The sequence below is a fragment of the Dipodomys merriami genome, unplaced genomic scaffold (assembly GCF_024711535.1).
Source record: "Dipodomys merriami isolate MVZ:Mamm:240054 unplaced genomic scaffold, mDipMer1.0.p SCAF_29, whole genome shotgun sequence".
NCBI classification, from domain to species: Eukaryota; Metazoa; Chordata; class Mammalia; order Rodentia; family Heteromyidae; genus Dipodomys; species Dipodomys merriami.
In genome coordinates, this window is record NW_027204381.1 from 10417071 (window position 1) to 10437886 (window position 20816).

A 20816-nucleotide genomic window follows, 5' to 3' on the forward strand; every position below is an offset into this window, starting at 1 on the left:
GGTTCATTATCTTAGCTATGGTAAACAATACTATAATGAACATGATTGTACTGGTAGCTTTAGTATGTCCACTAGTGGGATTACTGGGTCATAGGGGAGCTCTATGTTTAGTCTTTTGAGGAACCTCCATACTGCTTTCCAGAGTGGCTAAACAAGTTTACACTCCCACCAACAGTGTAGTAGCATTACTTTTGGCCACATACATGCCAGCATCTGTTATTATTATATTTCTTGATAATGGCCATTCCAACTGGGGTAAGGTGGACTCTCATTGCTGTTTTGATATACATTTCTTTCATGGCCAAAGATGTTGAGCATTTCTTCATATATCTATTGGCTGTTTTTATTTCCTCTTTAGAGAAGTCTCTAACCCACTTCACCCCACTTGTTAATGGGGTGGTTGTTTCTTTGGGGATTTGTTTTGGGGGGATTTAATTTTTTGAACTCTATGTATATTTTAGAAATGAGGCCCTTGTCTGTTGTATGGTTAGTAAAGATATTCTCCCAACCTGTGGGCTTTCTATTTATCTTGCTAGCTTCTGACGCTCTGAAGTTTATTGCAATCCCATTTGCCCAACCTTTCTTTGATTTGTTTATCAAGAAATTTTGACTTGAGCCAAGGAGCTCTAGTGTTTGCCCAATTCCTTCCTGCAATATTTTCAGGTTTTCTGCTTTTACCTCAAGGTCTTTGATCTATTTGGAATTGATTTTGGTGCAGGATGATATATAAGGATCTAACTTAAGTTTTCTCTGCATATATATTCAAGTTCTATTCTTCTATCAGAAATAATGACATTGCTCCATTCATAACGAAATGGAAAAAAGTATATTAAGTGAAGCAAACCAGTCCCAATGAAACATAGGTTTCATGTTTTCCCTTATTTGTAATTACTAGCATATGTCTATGATATTCTTAACAGTGGATCACAGTAGCCCAATTGTTAAGTACATAGGACCATATATAATGAAGTGCATAAAAATGAACTCCAAGAGGTTTTTATTATATACTGAATGCAGTTATTGCTATTTTTTCTGTATTAGTTTTCTGTGTCCTTTATCTTGTATATAAGCTTATCTGATCTGTGGGAGGGAAAGGGAATCTCAGAAACAGCAGGACAACAGATGAGCCAATGCAACAATGATACTCACTAGACACTACACTATGTGGAAATGAACTTTACAACTTGGTGGGGCAGGGAGTAGGTCGGGTTAAGAGGGAGAAAATGAGAGAGTATTTAAAAGAAATGTACTCATTACATTACTAATGTAACTGTGCCCCTTCCCATTCATCACCTTTACAATAAAGATATAAAAAATAATAAAAATAAAAATTTGAAATATCATAGCATCCGATGGATATCAGTAAATATATGCAAATATATTAGTGAGTCTTTCTGCCATAAAACAAAGAACATCAAAAAATAATCCAACAACAACAACAAAAAAGATACCTCATTTTTTCTCCCGTTTAGTTGCCAAAATTGTTGAAAATGTCAGCTTTGAAACTGTCATTAATGCCTCATTCCCCTCTCAGTGGTTACCCTTCCTCCATGACACACTCTCAGAGTCTTTTTTGATATATGACAGCCCTTTTAGGGTTGAAGGACACAATAAGCTGCTCACCACTCCATCCTGGCTCTGATGCTGCCGAAGTCCATTCTCCAAAGAAAATCTAGTACACTGTTCCTCAAAAGTATAAGCAAGATCAGAGCATGCCTCTACTTAAATCTATTCTAAGGATCCCTTCATTACATCTAGGGGAAAAGGCCAACTTCTTCATGACATATGTCTGTCACTGCTTTATAGGGCTTACCTGTGCCATCATTCGCCTTGATTAGGCCAGGCTGGCTTTCACTATGTTCTTCATAGTAAAAGCCAATCTGTATCCCAGAGCCTGCACAATTGTCTTTCATGCATTCCCAACTTCTCTCTGTACTCACAGTATGTCCCTGAATTCTTTCTTACTTGTTAGCTATAGGTTTCTACTTCTCTAGAAATGCCTATTACTAGACTGCGTTTGAATAGGCTGGCCTTAGCCATCTGTACAAGCCAGTATGGCAGTCATCTATGATCAATTTCTCATCAAATACCAGTGATGTGTCACTTTGCTTAATGCATGTTGCTCCTATCAGGCCAAAGGTAGAGGTACAGTGTCTATCTGTTCAACATCTTATCCCTGAAGCCCACAGAGTATATGGCTCTTAGTAGGTGCTTAGTAATTGCTTGTTAAATGGAGACTGTAGATTTATACTTATTCTATCTATGAATGTGATGTCTTTTATTGTTCTGTTCTTTTGTTATTTGTCTAATAACATAAGAACCTTGAAGTATGGCCTTGAATCTTCTGATGGCTTTCATTGCTATTTTTGTTTTCGACTTGATTCTGCCTCTGTAGAAAACTAGCAAAATGTTCTTCTCAGACATTCCCTAGATTTACAGAGTGGCTTGAAGATTAAGAATAAACTAGCTCATTCATTTTGTGTGGTTTTTTTTCAGCAATATTTCTCTGCCTACCTGCCTAGCTTTTCTTTGCATAATTATGATTGGCTACCCTGTGCTTTACCTCTGCGAGCAGGCAAGAATTAGATTTCCTCCTTCCTGCCACAGTCAGGCATGTTAACCTCCCTTTTATAAAAGTGACATCTACCTCTTGGTGGAGCTATCTTCCTGTACAAGTCCCTTTAGTTTCCTTCACTGTCTCCCATGATCTGAACTGCCTTCTTCCTACACCTCACAGGGCTGTGCTGAGTGTGGAGATGTCCCTTTCATTCTCATCAAGGCCCCTTGTGCTTGTGGGATTGAGAAATTCTCCTTGCCCAGATTGGGGCATGATAAGTAGGGCTTTTATAGACACATGTGGCATCCATCATAGCTGAAACTACAACATAGATCATCACTGGGTAAATGAATTTGTGACTCAGTTGGCACTGAATTCACTTTCTCGTTGAGTGTCAGCTATTCACTTCTTTTCAGACCCCTCACCCTGCATGAATCTGTGTCTACTTCTGAATATATCCCATTCTTTCAACACAAACAGGCATGCATCCTCTGTGTACTAATATAGCACAAAATGAGCTACAGATAGCACACAGAAGCCAAGCTTGAAAGTCAACATCCTGCCTTAGCCTTATTGGAATATTCCTGTGCTGCACCTTCTCAAAGCCACTCTTCCCCTTTGCTAGCCATCTGCAGAAGCTCTCAGATATATTCCCTACCAATATCTTATCAGCAAATATTAGCTTTAGCAGAGTTATGACTGTGGTTGAATTTCCTACTATCTGAATCATAAAGTTTTCCTTTTCATAATTTAGGGTCTTGTTGATGCTCTCAAGTTGGCTCTATTTGTAACTCAGGAAATAACCGAGGAGTTAAAGCCTCCCAAGGGAACAGGTTTGCAATTTAGAATGCCTTGGGACTTGATCTAAAAATATTTCATTTTGGCTTCCCTGTTCTCCTTGCATCTAAAAAATTAATTTATTATTGCTCTATGAGTTTCTAAAGCAAGATCTTCTTCCCATTTTTTGAGCTGCATTATTAACATATTTTGATATATTTATATCAAGAAATATAGTAAGGTTTGATGTATTAAGGTTTTTCTTAACCAAAATTCACTTAGCTCTCAATTTATGAAAAAAGAAAATTGCAAAGACAAAACCAAAGGGAAGGAGAAGCTGATGTTGGAAGGTATATTAACAAAAGACATTCGGAGGAGTGCATTAAGAGCTTTAATATTTAACCCATCATCTTTATTAGCAATTCTTCCTTTTTCATTTTTTTTTTGTTTTGCCCATGCTGGGTTTGAACTCAGGGGCTTACTGAAATTGGCTTGCTTGCTCACAGCATTTGACCCATGCCTCCAGTACTACTTTTTGCTGGTCCAGTGTTGATGAAGTCACACAGATTTTTCTGACAGGGTTGGTTTTGAATCTCTGTCTTCCAGGTCTCAGTCTCCGAGTAGACAGAATCATAGGTGAGACCACCAGCACACAACTTTACCAGCATTTCTTAAATTGGGGACTCACTCCATTGATGACCTGTTTAAAGGCAGAGGCCAACAATGGGGAGAAAGACAAGATTTTCACCATTCTGGTGATAAAATTAACTTTTTTAGAAGTTTGTGCATCAAGAGAATTATAAAACTATGTATAAATACCTTAAACATATACAATGATATGTTCTTAAATTCTAGAGATGTAAGTTGTACATATATGTTATATATACATGTATATATACATATGTATATACCATATATATAATTAAAGTTCTAATTAATTAATTACAACAGATGATGCTTTGATGGTTCATTAAAATTGTATCCCAACTTGAATTTTTTCCAGTTTGGGGCTCAAACTTGTACTATTTTTGCTTGGCTTTTTTGCTCAACGCTGACACTCTATAATTTGAGCCACTTCTCCACTTGCTGCTTTTTGCTGATCAGCTGAAGATAAAAATCTCTAAGATTTGTCTATCTTGGTAGACATCAAAGCATGATACTTAGATCTCAGCTTCCTGAATGGGTAGGATTACAGGTCTGAGCTAGCAGCATCCAGCCCAAGTTGTACTTTTAAATCAGTGTATGCTAGCTAGGTTCATGCCTATCATCCTAGCTACTCAGAAGGCTGAGATTTGAAGATCATGTTTAGCATAAAATTCATGAGACTCTTATTTCCAACTGATCAGTAAAAGTCGGAAGAGGTGCTGTGGCTTAAGTGGTAGAGTACTAGCCTTGAGCTCAAAGAGGTTCAGAGACAGGACCCAGGCCCAAACCCAGAGTTCAAGCCCCAAGACCAGAAAAAAAAAATCAGTGTGTGCTATTTGATTACTAAATCCTGCTCTATCCTGTCTCATCTCCATTCTTACTACACAGTGAGCTCAGTGAGATTTCTCCTTCATTTGTAAAGTCTATCACTGACCCAGCAACTACCTCTGTCTTCCTTAGTAGCTTGAAACAACAAAAGGACCCCCCCTTCCCTCTGTACCAGTGTGACTGCAGACCCAAGCCTGCATCTGACATTTAAATCTAATTGTTGTCAGACCAATTCCAGAAAGATCTGTACCCTCCAACATCTTCTGGGCATTTCTTCACTCTTCTTGATTCTAATTTCCACCTTCTGTCCTCACATATGGTTTAAAGTTGTGTCAAAGTCACTTCTACATAGTTTTCCCTTTTTACCTTAGGTTATTTTGTCATTTTTTAAGAAAATGAAATAGGCATTATAAGTCTGAGAAAATGTTGCTGGAATAAAGCCAGACAAATTGTGTTGGTCTTACCCCTTAGATTCTCTTAGATTTTAAATTCAGGAAATCTGAGCCAGGTACTTTCATTCTAGCTGATTGGGAAACTGAGGTCTGAGAATCGCAGTTCTAAGCCATCTGGAGCAGACAAATATGAAAGATTTATATCTCCAATTAAAAAAATATTTAAATTATCTCTAAGTAGTTGTACAAAGGAGTTACCATTCAACAGAGCAGCTTATGAGTTTGATCAATGTTACCTCTCTCAACATTCTCAACCATTCTTCAAAACCAACCCCTTTCTTACCTTTTCTTAATTTTGTAGGAAGTGTATGAAATTTGTTGCCATTTAATGAAGCAGTTTATGAATATAATGCAGTTTATGAATACAATGCATTTCATAGCTCTGATTAACCAGGAAAAAAAAGCCAGGAGTGGAGGTGGGGCTCAAATGATAGCCTGAGCAAAAATAAAACAAAACAAAACAAAACAAAAAACCACAGATGAGATAGCGCACAGCCTTGAGTTCAAGCTCCAGCATAGGAGCCCAAACCAAACCAAACTGGAACTATAAGTAAGTAAACCCAGGAACTCTGTGCTTGATGTAATTTTACAACAGTCACTGATCTCTGAGTGCTTCATCGTTCTCCTCTGTAATATGCAGTTCATCTACAGTATTTCTCAAAGAATAGTTATGCAGAGTGAATGGTTTAATATATGCAAAGTTCTTACAACCATTCCTGAGGCAGTTCAAGCAATATGTAATTTTAAAAAGTTATTTGTAATACCTTTTAATGAATTCTATTTTATCAAGGAGAAGTCAGTAGGATTGGCTTGGAATGTAAGGATTTTAAATGTCAGAGAGAGTTTTCAAGAGATCAGAAAGTTGTCATTAACCTTCTTCAACTTGCCTCTTGGCTTGCTCTTATTTAACTTCAAAAATGCTCCCCCGCATGCTTCTTGTTATAAAAAGGGTCCAGGACATTGCCACAAACAGCAGGGAGGGAGCCTTAGCTTGGAAGAACACTTAAGCCAGACTTTTAAAGTCCTTCTCTAACTTCTGTGTCCTGCTGTTCAGAGGACAGGTGGAAGAGCCCTATGGTGAGAGAAGAAAGCCAGAAGCTGTGAAACATCGTGACGAAAGTACCTCTCCTCAACCACCATCATCCTTCTACTGTGTTTCTTTGTTGATGAAGGTTCTGGGAACTACAAACTTTATAAAGCAGCTCTGCCCTATCAGAGAGATGTTCTTTAAATAATTACTCCTTTCTGTTTGCACTACACATCCACCAGTGAGGCCCAGATAGAAGAGCAAGTGAATTAGGCCCTAGCCATCTGCTTGGAATACATTTGGCCAAGGTGCATATAGGTTTTGCAAGGGCTGTGTGGCCGGAGTATTCCGTGGGTATTGGTCTGACAGAGTTGATCCAGACTGATATCTTTCAAAGTTATTGTTCTGTAGTGGACATGTTTCACGTAAACTCAACCTGCTACACATACATACAGGCACACAGACATATATAAGGTATATGTATTAGATTATATAATATGTAATATGTATCAACAGATACATTGCAAAGTTATATATAATATATAATTATATAACATATAATTCAATAATAATTATATGTCATATATCATGTGAAATTAATATATTAATAATATATAATATATTCATTATATAATTATGTGTATTAATTATACATAAGTTTTTATATATAATAACTTTGTTATATATTATACATAACTTTGGAATATATTATATAAACATTTTTATGCATTCTATAAGTATATATATAATCAACACGTCAATTTGTGAATACAATGCATCTTGATTAACCTGCCATTGTTGCTGAGGTACAAAGACAGTTTATTAGGACAGGATTTCAAGATTGCTCATTTCCTAAAACCAAATGCTCAAGAAAGTGCCTAAAGAGGAGCTTAGAATCCTACCTCTCCCTTCTCACCTATCCCATTCATAATTGTCCGTCATTTCCTTTGCTTTAACACTTTCATCACCCTTATCCTTCTTTCCTCATCCTTATCTCCTGATTGTCACCAACAAGGTGACAATTTCTCTGAAGAGAAAATTGAACTAGAAGCGATGTTCCATTACTGAATTGGTAACAAAAGATATGGTAAACCCAAGCAAGTTCTCCACCATGAACATAAACTTTGATACAAAGAAGTTTTCTTTCTTTATTTCCTTCCTTCCTTTCTCCTTCTTTTTTGTTAAACAAAAGGCAGTATGGCTTATTACACTAAAGTACATAGTATTTTGACTTTCTAAACTTCTATGAATTCATTGGGTTAAACACGGAGCTTCCAGTGAAAGAATAACTTATCTTTAGCAGTCATTTGATAAAACCTGGTGAAATGTTATCAGTGTCTTTCTGAATACTGGAGAACTGAATGAATGCAATACTAGGTTACAAATCCCTTTGCCAGTCAAGTATTTTCCAACTCATTGCCTTAAAAGAAACTGAAAGAGGAACTAATTCAATTGTCAGCTGTGAGATCATTAAGATAATTTTTGGAGCTAGATTACTATGTGATTTTTGGCATATATAGTGGAAGGAATTCAAAGACTTGAGCTTCATTGCCATACAGATATTTTTATTTCTTTCTTCATGCTTATGTGAACAAGGTTTCTCTAAAAAAAGAAATAGAAATAGAATTGATCCTAATCGCTATCAGTTTCTAGCAGTAAGTGATATTTTTATTCATGGGATTTAAAAAATGGCATATCCATATAACTAGGAATTATATAGTAAAAGCTGACTTTTTAAGTACTACTCAAACATGCAATGTATTTATGTTGTTTAATCAATTTTATATTTGTACTCATTTTGAAAGCAAATGTTATTATTGAGAGTTTTATGATCATACACATAACATAAATTTGTTTCATTCTATGTATTTCTGTTGCATATAAATATGATAGAATATCAATAAATGATTTTCAAGCATAAAATATATCCTGATGAGTACATATAATGGCAATACAAGTTCAAGTTAAGAAATAAACAATGATTATTCTTATGACTATTTTTGTGGACAAATTGGGTTTGAATTCAGGGCCTCTTGTTGTTTGGCTCATGGCTTGTTCTGTATCAATTGAGCCACACCTCAATTTGTCATTTTGCTGGTTAACTAGAGAAGGAGAATCAAAGATTCTTCTGTTTAAGCTGACTTCCAATGGAGATCCTCCAGGTCTCAGCCTATTGAGTAACTGGGATTCCAAACAAGACCCACAGGTGCCTGGCACATTTTATGACTTTAAAAATGTAGCAGGAGCTAGGAACCAGTGGCTTGTGCCTGTAATTTTAGCTACTCAAGTGACCAAGATCTGAGGATCATGGTTTGAAGCTAGTCTAGGCAAGAAAGTCTATGGGACATTAATCTCCAATCACACACAAACAAACAAACAAAACCAGAAATGGAGCTGTCACTTAAGCGGTAAAGAGAAAGCCTTGAGCAAAAATGCTAAGGGATAGTGCCCAGGCCTGATTTCAAGCCTCAGGACAAGCACAGAAAAAAAAATAAGGAAGAAAGGAAGAAAGGAAGAAAGGAAGAAAGAAAGAAAGAAAGAAAGAAAGAAAGAAAGAAAGAAAGAAAGAAAGAAAGAAAGAAAGAAAGAAGGAAGGAAGGAAGGAAGGAAGGAAGGAAGGAAGGAAGGAAGGAAGGAAGGAAGGAAAGGAAGGAAGGAAGGAAGGAAGGAAGGAAGGAAGGAAGGAAGGAAGGAAGGAAGGAAGGAAGGGAGGGAGGGAGGGAGGAAGGGAGGGAGGGAGGGGGGAAGGGAGGGAAAGAGAGAGAAAGAAAGAAAGAAAGAAAAGAGAAGAAAAGAAAAGAGAGAGAGAGAGAGAGAGAGAGAGAGAGAGAGAGAGAGAGAGAGAGAGAGAGAGAGAGAGAGAGAGAGAGAGAGAGAAGAAGGGAGGGGAGGGAAGGAAGGAAAGAAGGGACCCTGTGACTCAAGCCTGAAATCCTAACTACCTAGGAGAATGACATTTGAGGAACATGGTTTGAAGCAACAGCCTGGGGAGGAAATTCTATGAGATTCTTATCTACAATTAAAGGTCAAAAAGCTGGAAGCTGCTAGGCACGGTGTCTCACACCTGTAATCCTCGCCACTCAGGAGGCTGAGATCTGAGGATCATGATTCAAAGCCAACTCCATCAGGAAAGTCCATGAGACTCTTTTAACCACCGGAAAACCAAAAGTGGCATTGTGGCTCAAGTGGTAGAGAGCTCGAGCTGAAAAGCTCAGGAACAGTACCCAGGCCCAAAGTTCAAGCCCCCGGGGGTAACAATGCTCAATAGGAAGTGTACTCATTACCTTGCTCATGTAACTGTAACCCTCTGTATAGTATCTTTACAATAAAAAAAAAAAAATCTGAAGTGGTTTAAGTGGTAGAGCTACCAGCCTTGAGCAAAAAAAAGCTAAGGAACAATACCCAGGCCCAGAGTTCAGACTTTACTACAGCACCTCCCCCAAATAAGAAGCAGAAACAGAAGCAGCCAAAGAGAGAGTGGTCATACATTTTGAAAGTAGATAATCATGACTGTTAGACACTGTGAATTATAACTTCCACTGAATATATATTTATAGATTGCACATACATTTCAAAGAACTATATGATTTTTTTTTTCTGATGGTCCTAGGGCTTGAACTCTGGGACTGGGCACTGTTCCTGAGCTCTTTTTGTTCAAGGCTAGCACTCTTTGAGCCACAGAGCCACTTCTGGCTTTTCTTTCTCTCTGGCTCCTGGAATCCAGTTGGAATGTCACTCTTTGAGAGGAACTATTCCAACTGGAACTTTGTCTTTATATAGTTCAGGCGTGATGAAGAAAAGTTGTACATTGGTCCTAATAAGTCACTTAGAACAGACAGTGAAAGAATATCTTATAAGTGAAGAACAAAGAGGGCCATTTGGGTTTTAATTTTTATAAGAAAAATGGAAAATCACTCTCAAATGGAGAAAACACTAAGCAGAAAATAAATGAAGGGCCCCGGAGTGTGGAGGTACGCCTTCTATCAATGACACACCTGAATACCTAAATTATCAGGTCCTAGTAGTGAATACAGTTGGACTCTCAAAGATAATCTCAGTGATATTAGACTTACCTGGGAATGAAACTGAATGAGATCTATAAATACCAGGGTTGAGGGATGCTCATGGTCACAGTGAAAAGGAAAAAAGTGTGTCACAGGAACATGAGTCTATGGCACAGGCTCTGCTTCCGGTAAAAAACAAACCAACTCCTGCTTCCTACTTGTGATTTGATATTTGTATCAAGAAGCAACAGGGTATTATTGAAACAAGAACTTCAAGGTTCTAGGGCTTGATGTGGTGGGAATGATTCATTTGCCCTCTGTGATTTTCATATTATCCATCTGTCATTCACTTCATACTGATAGCATGTTAAAACATTCTTATTTTACCTGTGTAGTTTGAAAACATAGCAAATGGAAAAATAATAAGTTTGAAAGGAACAATCTTTCCTCACTACCATGTGAAAGCACCTAATTATCAGCACACCCCAACTTCACAGCTACCCATCCCTGCTGAGTGACAGGTAGACTGGCCCACGAAAGATCTTAGTGGCTAAAAGTTAGTATGATTTTCATCCCTCCTGCCAACTTCCTAAAGGCTCTCTCTAGAATGGGGGTGCTTTCTCCTTCCAGGTCAGTCTTCTCAGTGTTCCAAGCCTCTGGACCCATCTTGTTCATGTGAGGTTGGTCTCTGTCATTGCCTGTTCCTAGGTATTCTCCCATCTGCTGAGCATGAGCTCTGTAGCATGTGAAGTGCCAGGTCAGATTTAGTGGGGCCAGACTTTCATATTCTAGTTCTCATCTAGTCCTCTCTTAGGCAGAATGCAGTGTCTCTGTCATTGCATGCACCCATGTTGTATGGATGGGAAATGGGTGAGCACACTGGCCCTCAGAGTGTACTCGCTTTGGTAAAGAATTCTCTTGTCTTAAGTTCTCAGCTCCCAAGGCACATCTGCAAATGTTCTTCCCCACCAGCAGGCATGTTTACTTTTTTTTTTTTTAATTTTTTTTTTGTGAAAATACTGTACAGAGGGGTTACAATTACATGGGCAAGGTAATGAATACATTTTTTATCAAGCATTGTTGCCTCCTCCTTTGTTTCCTCTTCCCATCCCTTCCCATATCTGTCCCCCCTTCCCCCCCTGCAAAGTTGTAAAGTTCATTTTTCAACATAACGACTTGTACATCTCATTGTTGCAATGGGTCCACCTGTATCCCTATTTAAACAGTTTGTGTTTGCCCTTCCCTTCCACAAATTATACCAACATCAAATACAATGAAAGCAGGGGTTATACCGTGGGGGAAGGACATACAAAGCAACAAAGAAATCATCTTATAAATATGTTAGAAACAATCACAAGAAAGAAAAAAGACACTTGAATACTTATCTTGCAGTTGATAGCCTATAGGTCATTCACTGCAGCAAGCATTCCACTTCTATCTGTAGTCTTGCAAGGTTGGGGAGAATGGATGAGGTAGGTTCTTGACTTTGATAATATGGAGCTCTTTCTTTCTGTGGGACAGAGGGAGGAAGGCATAAAGGAAGGTCACTGAAGATAAACTCCTTCTTCCCTTCCCTGAAGTCAGAGGTGGCAGCTTCCTCAGGAAGTATTGACTTTCCAAGGAGAATTTTAGCAATCCACACTATGAATTATAGCTTGCAGGCTTTGGGCAGCTTAGGGGTGCAAGGAGATTATCGACACCTGGGAGTTCTGGAGGTAAATAAGTTCACATTTTGATTAACTACACATAAAATATTTGCTTTGTGGATTATCTGTGACCTATTTGAAATCTAGTACTACTTTTTCTTTCCCCTGTGCCTCTGGGCCACTTTTCCCACAAGGTGGTAAATGTACTGCAGAAATATAAACTAATTTTTATAGATGCCTGGGAGGAAAGCAAATGTGCAGCAAAGATATTCACATAATACGCTCTGGAGTCAAGTCAAAATGATTTTGTGTCATGGATTCTTCAGGATGGCTCAAGCCTCCTTTACCTTACATTAGGCTGTTTCATCAGTATCGGATGATTTAATTTGATTATGCCATCATGTAAATAGGGAGTTTAATCTCTCATCTCTTTCTCTCTCCCTTCCTACCTTCCTCCTTCCCTATCCTTTCCCCACTTCATCCACAGGTGTACCATAGATGACCGGGTTACCAGGGTGGCCTGGCTCAACCGCAGTACAATTCTCTATGCTGGAAATGACAAGTGGTCCATAGACCCTCGTGTCATCATCCTGGTCAACACACCAACCCAGTACAGTATCATGATCCAAAACGTGGATGTGTATGATGAAGGTCCATATACCTGTTCTGTGCAGACTGACAATCACCCCAAGACTTCTCGGGTCCATCTCATAGTGCAAGGTAAGTCACAACTAGACCAGATGTTGGACTTCCATTTAGTAATGGAAAGGAAAAGGGATCTTGGTTTTGCTTTACACAGATATGAAGATACAAAAGGTTCTGTTGCTCTATTGAATCCAGACTGAGAACTGGATAGTTTTTGAAAAGTTTTGTCTCTAGTCCTTCTGTGGTGATCAGTAAGTTGCTTGAAGTCTCTTAAGAAACAGCTTTCTAAAGCTGGGGTAAGATATATTCCAGTATAGATAAATACAGTACTATTCAGACAGCTCTTGAATGATCATTCTGAGACTTATTTCATAATAAAAGGTTAATGTTGACATGAAATTGTGTAATCTGATTGTTTCCACATAGTTACTGATCTTGCATGTTGTGGACTAGTCTCTGGGTACTGGCCAGGTGGGTCCTCCTGACATTATGCGTTTATGCTTTCATTTGCTCTTAGTCCTACTGTGGAGCCTGGTGTAGAGAGAGATATTCTAACAAATGTATCCAGGTCAATGTTGGAAATAAACTTCTGTCATTAAAAAGGAAGGAGCAAAGAATAGCTTAGCATCTTTGCCAATTCTTTGGTTAAACGTGAATCACTACAGTTCAGACATAGCATCACATGAGTTTTTTACAACAGTTTATTTTGTAGCTGAAAAAAATGGGATAGAAGTGTCATAAGCTCCAATGTTAACTACTAGGAAATACAATTGCAGACATCGGTTCTAAGGATTTGTGAACTACGTTGACAAGCAACAGTCCAAAATGAACTGCTTTTGAACTGATCCAACTGCTGTTGTTATGTAAAGAACTTTTCTGTCATGTATGGTCTCAGAGTGGGAATGAGCTTCTGAGAGATAAATTCCATCACTCAGTGTTCCTCCACAAAGTGAGAGACTAAGAGTGTCTTTTCTTCCAGTGTCTGGCTGACATCTTGGGGACACATACTGAGCTCTTGGAAAGGGTCTTCTTGAGTCCTTTAGTCTGTAGCAAGTTCCTTATATCTGATCTCATGGAATCAAGAGATTTTGAGCACTCTAGATTGTGAAATGTGTATGGTATCCATGCTTAGCTAAGAGATATCCCCAGATCTGCTTTTTTTTTTTTTTTTTAAAAAGACAGTGTTATTCATTTCAGTTGGTATCTAGAAATGGTTGGCTGATTAAGGAAACACATCTGTTTTTGCTCAGCCACGTGCACCATTCCGAACACTATTCTTTCATTTGGCTAGAATGGCTCCTGAGTGTCTGCATTGCTAGGTCCTCCTCTGTAGGCTATTTACGATGCATATTGGGCTGGGGATCTGTCTGCTGCAACTTCTGTCTTCTAGCAGACCCAGAGACAGCCGCACTGCTGAATATCGGCTTCCATCTGTCCTTGATGTCCTCTCATGTCTCCATGCTTTCAGACATTACAGGAGCCTGCCATATGACAGGCATCTCTAGATGCTGCTGTTTCCCATTCTCCATATGTGTACCACCCAGGGTATGGCTGGTTGATGATCACAGCTCGAGGGCCACAAGACTGGCTACCATCTGGACACAAAGGCAACTGGCACATCCAACACTTTTCCTCAGAAGATGATGGGGGCACTGGGTGAGCTCAGTCATCAAGGATGGGCTGGGACATCTGCTGAAAGTTTCTGGGGATGCCGAAAACAAGGACCTGTGAGCTCTTATTACCCACCTGCCACCTGGGTTCAACTCCAGGAGAGCAGAAATTCTCCACATTGGAAATGACACTTCAGTGGCACTTCCATGTCCTTGACAACAAAGTTGTCTTCTCATTCAGGAAATACAGCACTGAAATAAAATATAACTGTCAGGCATTGTACAGAAAACAGACAGAAACAGAGAACGGCTATGTTTCCCAAGGAAGAGGACAGAGAGTGTGAGCATGTCAAAGTCACTACAGGCTATAAAGCACTTCATGAGGGCTCTGAGGATAATGTTGTTCACAGAATGCCAGGGTAATTCCTTGGGGCCTTGTAGTTCCTGGGAGCCTTCCAGCCTTGGTTACTAAAGTCTGAGGATGGGAAAGACAGAGGCAGGAGCTTCACCTACCCTATAAGCTACCTCCTCAGGCTCTAGATTTCAGAGCCTGCTCTTTATAGCTCTGGCTACCCATCTAAATGGCCTGGGAAATCCAAATGCAAACCATCAGGTGGAAGGAGGAAGAGAAGGAGAACAAAGAGGTATTGCTAGAACTGTAGGCAGGTTAACTTTTCCATGGAAGGGTCAGTCATGGAGAACAAGCTCAAGTTTCTGTGGTCTATCTTGTCTTCATTAGCAATGCAACACCAAAACCAGTAGAATTATGAGAGAATGGATGTGGAGACCCCACTGTTCAATGAGAAAGAAGCCCAAGAGTCCTTTTTCCCAGCAACTATCGGCTTTTGTCCAGCCTATAGATTAATTTTTCAGCCTTAGTGTTATTTCAGGTTAGATAAAGATAATGAAAGTTTCCTAATCCTCTTAAAGAAGATTTATCTGACTGAGTAGAAAGCTTTTGGAATACAATAAGGCATGTATAAAACTGAGGCCTAATCTTGCCCTTAATTTCAAACTGCTGATGGGTATTGATTTTCCAATGAGAAAAAGTAAAAAATTTCCGAGCTGCAACTTGTCCATTAAAAAAAATTGTGTTTATTTATCTTCTGCCCATTTGAGAATGTTAATGTCTTACTATTTCTGCCAACCAGGTGCCATTCTCAAAAGAGGCCATTCTCACCAGGCTATTAGCTTTGGTGTGGTTTGTTGTTGTTGTTGTTGTTGTTTTTTACCCCCTGCAAAGACAGGAAGTAAAAGATGTTCTGTCAATCACCTCAGTGTTGATCTTTTACTCTTTCATGAAGTTGCCTTTGCCACATGTCAGAGGAGATTTATTTCCAAGTCCATCTCTTTGAAAGAAGAAACTGCCTTTATTCAAATCCAATTACTGATCCCTAAGGCACATCTTGGCCACCAGGAGTTCATTATGAGCTGCCATGTGAACATATGTGATATTGTGATCTAGACTTTATACCACTAGGAGTTAAGGGAAACCAAAGCAGGGGGAATAGCCACTGTGGGTCAGAATCAACAGGGCATGAAAACCTGCCTGGTGTTATACAGGGATTTGCTCCTGAGATAAGAAGCCTCATTTTGAGAGGTCAAATTGAGAGTCTTTATTAGAAAGTGCGAAGCCAGAGACTGCTGGGGAACTCCTGTCCCAAAGACTTGCAGCCCAGAAAGTAGCTTGCACAAGCTTTTACAAGCTTTGGGATGGGTCCCAAACCCAACAAAAGCAAACCATATAGGGGGGAAATCAGGGGTGAACAAAGCAAGTCATCTAGAGGAATAATCAGGGGTAAGCATTCTCTATAGCAAAACTTTCCTAGAGCTAAATACCATGATACATCTGCATATTCCCTGAAGCAGAACTTTCCTCAGGCTAAACCACATTGCACAGCTCCCCTCTAGGCTTTTCAGAGCTGGATGAAAAGCCCACACCACCCAGTAAGACACCAGGATGGCAGTGAAGACAAGACATTGTTACTTAGACCCAGTATCCTTATTTCACTGGCAGTTCTATCAAGGATGCGCTGGAGTGAAGGGAAAGTAGGGAAATGGGGCTAAAGCTTGCTTCCATCATCCAGGGAGAGAGACATATGCTGTAGATGTATATGCAGAATGGAGAAGTGCCTAAGAGATTCTTTCCAAAGGAAATGGACAGCGTGAATCCCAGTGCCTTGAAAGAGAAAGACTTACATGATGCTACTTGTTTTTTTGAGTTGGGAGACGTAATGGTGGTCTCCACAGTGGCTGAAGATGCAAGGTGCTGTGCCACTTAGAAGCAAAGAGCTTTCAACTCACAAGTCTGAGGATAAAGAAAACAGCCACATTATATAGACACTATAGACAAAGAAAAGGGGAAAACAGAAAGGGTAAGTCTGAAATTCGGAATGAACTTACTAGCTGAAAAATAGGAAAGTTTCTGATCTTAACCCTTCCTATAGAACATCATGAACCATATTGGATTTACTGAGGTCTTAAGCACTCGAAACACAAGGCACCACAGGCACTCAGAAAAAAAAAAGAAAATTGTTTGTAAGATAATCAGAACAGACTGAACTGGCATATGAACACAGTGTCATAAAGACTCTCTAACAAGCACTACACAGGGAATAAGGTGCAGTTTGGCCCTATGAACAGCTTGGACAGTAATAGAAGATCCCTGCACAGGAAAGAAGTGAATATGACAAGCTAAGAGATGTGTTTTAACAGAGATAATATTATGATCATGAATTTATCTATTGCTTTGTAGACATAGTTACAATCTTTGTCTCATTTGACCCTTACAACAAGCCCTGGGGTTATCAGTGAATGATGTTATATCACTTGCAAGGTGGATACCTACAGCTCTCAAGAGTCATGGTGGCCTGCCAGTGTCCCGAGTGGATGAAGAACAGAAGGATCTCAACCTACAGCTAACTGACATCAAGATTAATATCTCTTCAGTGTGCTCCAATGCCTCTTTCAACCACATTGTATGAACTAACCACCTCTAGTTATGTTTTTGCCCCAGGTCAATAGGAAATTTTTAAGGTTTAGTAGATTACTCAATTTTTTTTTTTGTTTTTATTTCCCTGTATTTGGCAATGCACTGTATTAGCAGACATTACATTAAAAAAATTCCAAGAAAGAAAGAAAGTCATGAGGATGGGCCTTTAAATCTACTATAAATGGTACAGAGAGGCTGAGAGAGAGGCAGAGAAGGAGGTAATTAATTTTCTAGTAGCTCCTTCCTCCAGGGAAGCGCATTTTAAATGTTACCACTTTATCCCATGTAAGCACTGAAAATCCTGGCCCCTCTGAGGGTCTAGGATGTAACTGTTGTTCTAATTGACAGTAATTCTTCAGCATTCTGAAGCAACAAAGAGCCCAATGCATCCCCTGGTGTTAGTGGTTTTGTTGCTAGGGATGTATACACAGGAAGATGTGGTCTACCTTTACTTCTGTGAAAATTTTATTTATTTATTTATTGTTTACACTGGTACTAGGACTTGAACTCTTGCTTAGCTTTCTTCCTCAAGGCTGGTGCTCTACCACATGAACCACACCTCTACTTCTGGACTTTTGTTGTTCAATTGGAAATAAAAGTCTTTCAGATATGTCTGCTGGGGCTAATTCTGAGATCCTCAGATCTCAGCCTCCTGAGTAGTAGGATTGCAGTTGAGAGCCAGCAATATCTGTGTTATGTTTGCTTCTTAAATGTTGGTATCCGCATCCTCTTCTCTTGATTACAATTGTCTTCACCACAAGATGTTTCCTTGTAGGGAATGTCTTTTGCAAAGCCCAGGTATGCAAAAGGTTAGAAATGATGAATTGTATTAAATTTTAGAATGAGAGTCTCCACAGCAGGTAATTTCTTTCTTTCTTTCTTTCTTTCTCTTTCTTTCTTTCTTTCTTTCTTTCTTTCTTTCTTTCTTTCTTTCTTTCTTCCTTCCTTCCTTCCTTTCTTTCTTTCTCTCTCTTTCTTTCTTTCTTTCTCTCTCTCTTTCTTTCTTTCTTTCTTTCTTTCTTTGTTTCCTTCTTTCCTTCATTCTCTTTTCTTCTTCTCTTGTCTTTTTTCTCTTTTCTTTTCTTTTTGTGCTGGTCAGGGCTAGGTCTGTCCTCAAGAATTGTGCTCAAAGTTAGTGCTCTATTATTTTGAGCCACAGTGCCATTTTTGGCTTTTTGGTAGTTAATTGGAGATTAGAGTTTCAGAAATTTTTCTCTCCAGGCTGGCTTTGAATTGCTATCCTCAGATTTCAAGCTTCCTGAATACCCAGAATTACAGGTATGAACCACCAATGCCGGTGCTTATGCAAGTTCTATGTACAGAAAAGATTTTGGTCTCTTAGCCTGGAGTTAACTCAGGGGGAACTGGTTGTTATCTTGAACTTTTATTCAACATATAAATGAGTCCAGTTTCCTATACAGCCCAGAACTGGGTTCTACATAGCCCTGGCCAACCTGAGTGGTAGACATATTGAATGAAAACTTACCTTGGGCTGGGTGCTGGTGGCTTATGCATAGAATCTTAGCTACTCAGGAGGATGAGATCTGAGGATCACAGTTCAAAGCCAGCCCTGTCAGGAAATTCCCTGAGTTTCTTATCTCCAATTAACTACCAAAAACTCTTAAGTGTAGCCATGGTTCAAGTGATAGAGTACTAGCCTTGAGCAAAGGACCTCAGGGACAGTGCCCATGCCCTGAATTCAAAGCCCTACAGCTGACAGAAAAATAAAATAAAAAGGAAAGAAAGCCCATCTCAGCTTCCCCTTGCTTCTGCTCTAAAAAATATACATCATTTACATTTACATCTTACAGAAACTCAGGCTTAGAAAGACTAAAAATGTTCAAAGAGATGATGGAGCTCCTAAGTGTTTTAAATTCTCTTCAGTGCACTCATTCCTTTAGGTTAAGTTTTTGACACTAGAGAAAAAGCTATCAAAATACAAGCAGTCAAGACAACAGGTTTCCAGTCCTGCTGCTCACTCTTCTGAGTGCCCTTTACGTTTTCTTTGTTAAATAAACTCTTTGTTACCTTCCTATATTAAAAAAATACAAACCATCAACAAGCCACTTTACATGCATTATCTCTTTTGATTATTCTTCACAAGAACCCGTCACCACTTTATATGAGACAAGAAATTGAGATTCAGAGAGGAGGAAGTGAGTTGAACATGTTAGACTAGTTTTTTTCTTTTCTCTTTTATTTGCTGATACTAGGGCTCAAACTCAAAGCCTAGGCACTATCCCTTAACATTTTTTTTTCCCTCAAGACTACGCTCTACCATTTGAGACACCACTCCAATTTTGGCTTTTTTGGTAGTTCATTGGAGATAAGAATCTCACAAACTTTCCTGGCTGAGCTGGCTTTTTACTGCAATATTTAAATCTCAGCCTTGTGAGTAAATAGGATTAGAGGTGTTGCCCAGCTTGGCTACACAGTTCTTAATGTGAGATGTCCTTTCTCAACAACCCCCAGTATTGTGTTGGTATTCTATATTGCTAACTCAGAGCTAGGTAAAAGAACAAGCAAATGTGATGATAGGTCACTAGACAGGACACTTCTGGTGATGGAGAAAAGGGAGGATGTAAAGGAGATAGCTCTGTCGTAAGGGAAAAAGGTTTTGGGATAGAAATTTTACAGCAGGATGAGTGTGACAGGACCACAGGGCACAATGTGTTCAGTGATATTGCTATTTTTAACTCTTTCTCTATCATGAACTTTTTTTTCTACTATCTTCCTCTCTTTTTCCAAATATTTCAGTCAGTTGAATTAACATATGTGATTATGAGCTTAAAGAAAAGCAAGCAGTCAACCTGAAATACATTTAATTTATTCAGTTTCTTTTAAATTATAGTCACACTTATTTGTCACAGCAGGGTAGAGGAGTGGAAAAGAACAAGTCTGGGCATGAGAAAACTCTACAACCTAAGCTCAGTCTTGAACATCTTAGACCTGTTTTTAGAACATTTTCTTCATGGGCTTTCTGCCTTGGGATGAGGAGCAGTATTGACTATAATTGATTTCTTTATGTTCCACATGCATGGTTTAATCTTTTGTGTGTATGGATATATATTTTTACATTTGGAAATAAAATTCTATAAAGGAGTGTGTAAACTACAAATTCCAGGTATGTGTGCAAATAAAGCTCATAAACAAAAGGGTCAACAGTATGAAATAATACTAAGAACTATGGGCTTCATTTCTGTGAATTTGAGCTGGAAGGGCTGAACTCATCATACTGAAATCCTTTCTAATTGAATGAGTTGTAAATGCGATTACTCGGGGACTTTTTATTCTCCTGAAGATAGCACAAGTGAACCAGGGTTTTTGTGTGTTTTTTTTCTGTTTCACTACTTTCTCATTTATATTTTCTTGAGAATTCTTAGCATTTGGAGGTCCTCTTTCTAACACTACTGATTAATGGGGACTCTTAAGAATTGTTTACCCTCTGGGTTGGGGAAAGTTGAGGAGAATTTCTCCTTCCTAGTTCTCTGACATAATCTCCCTAACTGACATCAAATTGTTCTATTTATGAATGTTGTACTTGGATGTGTCTACCAATCATCTATTTCTATGACTACTAACATTCATCTTTATATCTACTGTTTATCTGGCTATCTATCATCTACTAACTGA

General features: G+C 38.8%; 1 protein-coding gene across 4 annotated transcripts in view; it reads left to right on the forward strand.

Annotated features, from left to right (window-relative positions):
- Opcml (opioid binding protein/cell adhesion molecule like) overlaps positions 1 to 20816 on the forward strand; it is a 1269678-nt gene that overhangs the window by 920581 nt on the left and 328281 nt on the right. For all 4 annotated transcript variants that reach the window (XM_070038350.1, XM_070038349.1, XM_070038351.1 and 1 more), the window contains exon 3: positions 12424 to 12656. In XM_070038350.1, coding sequence (XP_069894451.1) covers positions 12424 to 12656 — 233 coding nt within the window. The remainder of the gene's footprint in view (positions 1 to 12423; positions 12657 to 20816) is intronic.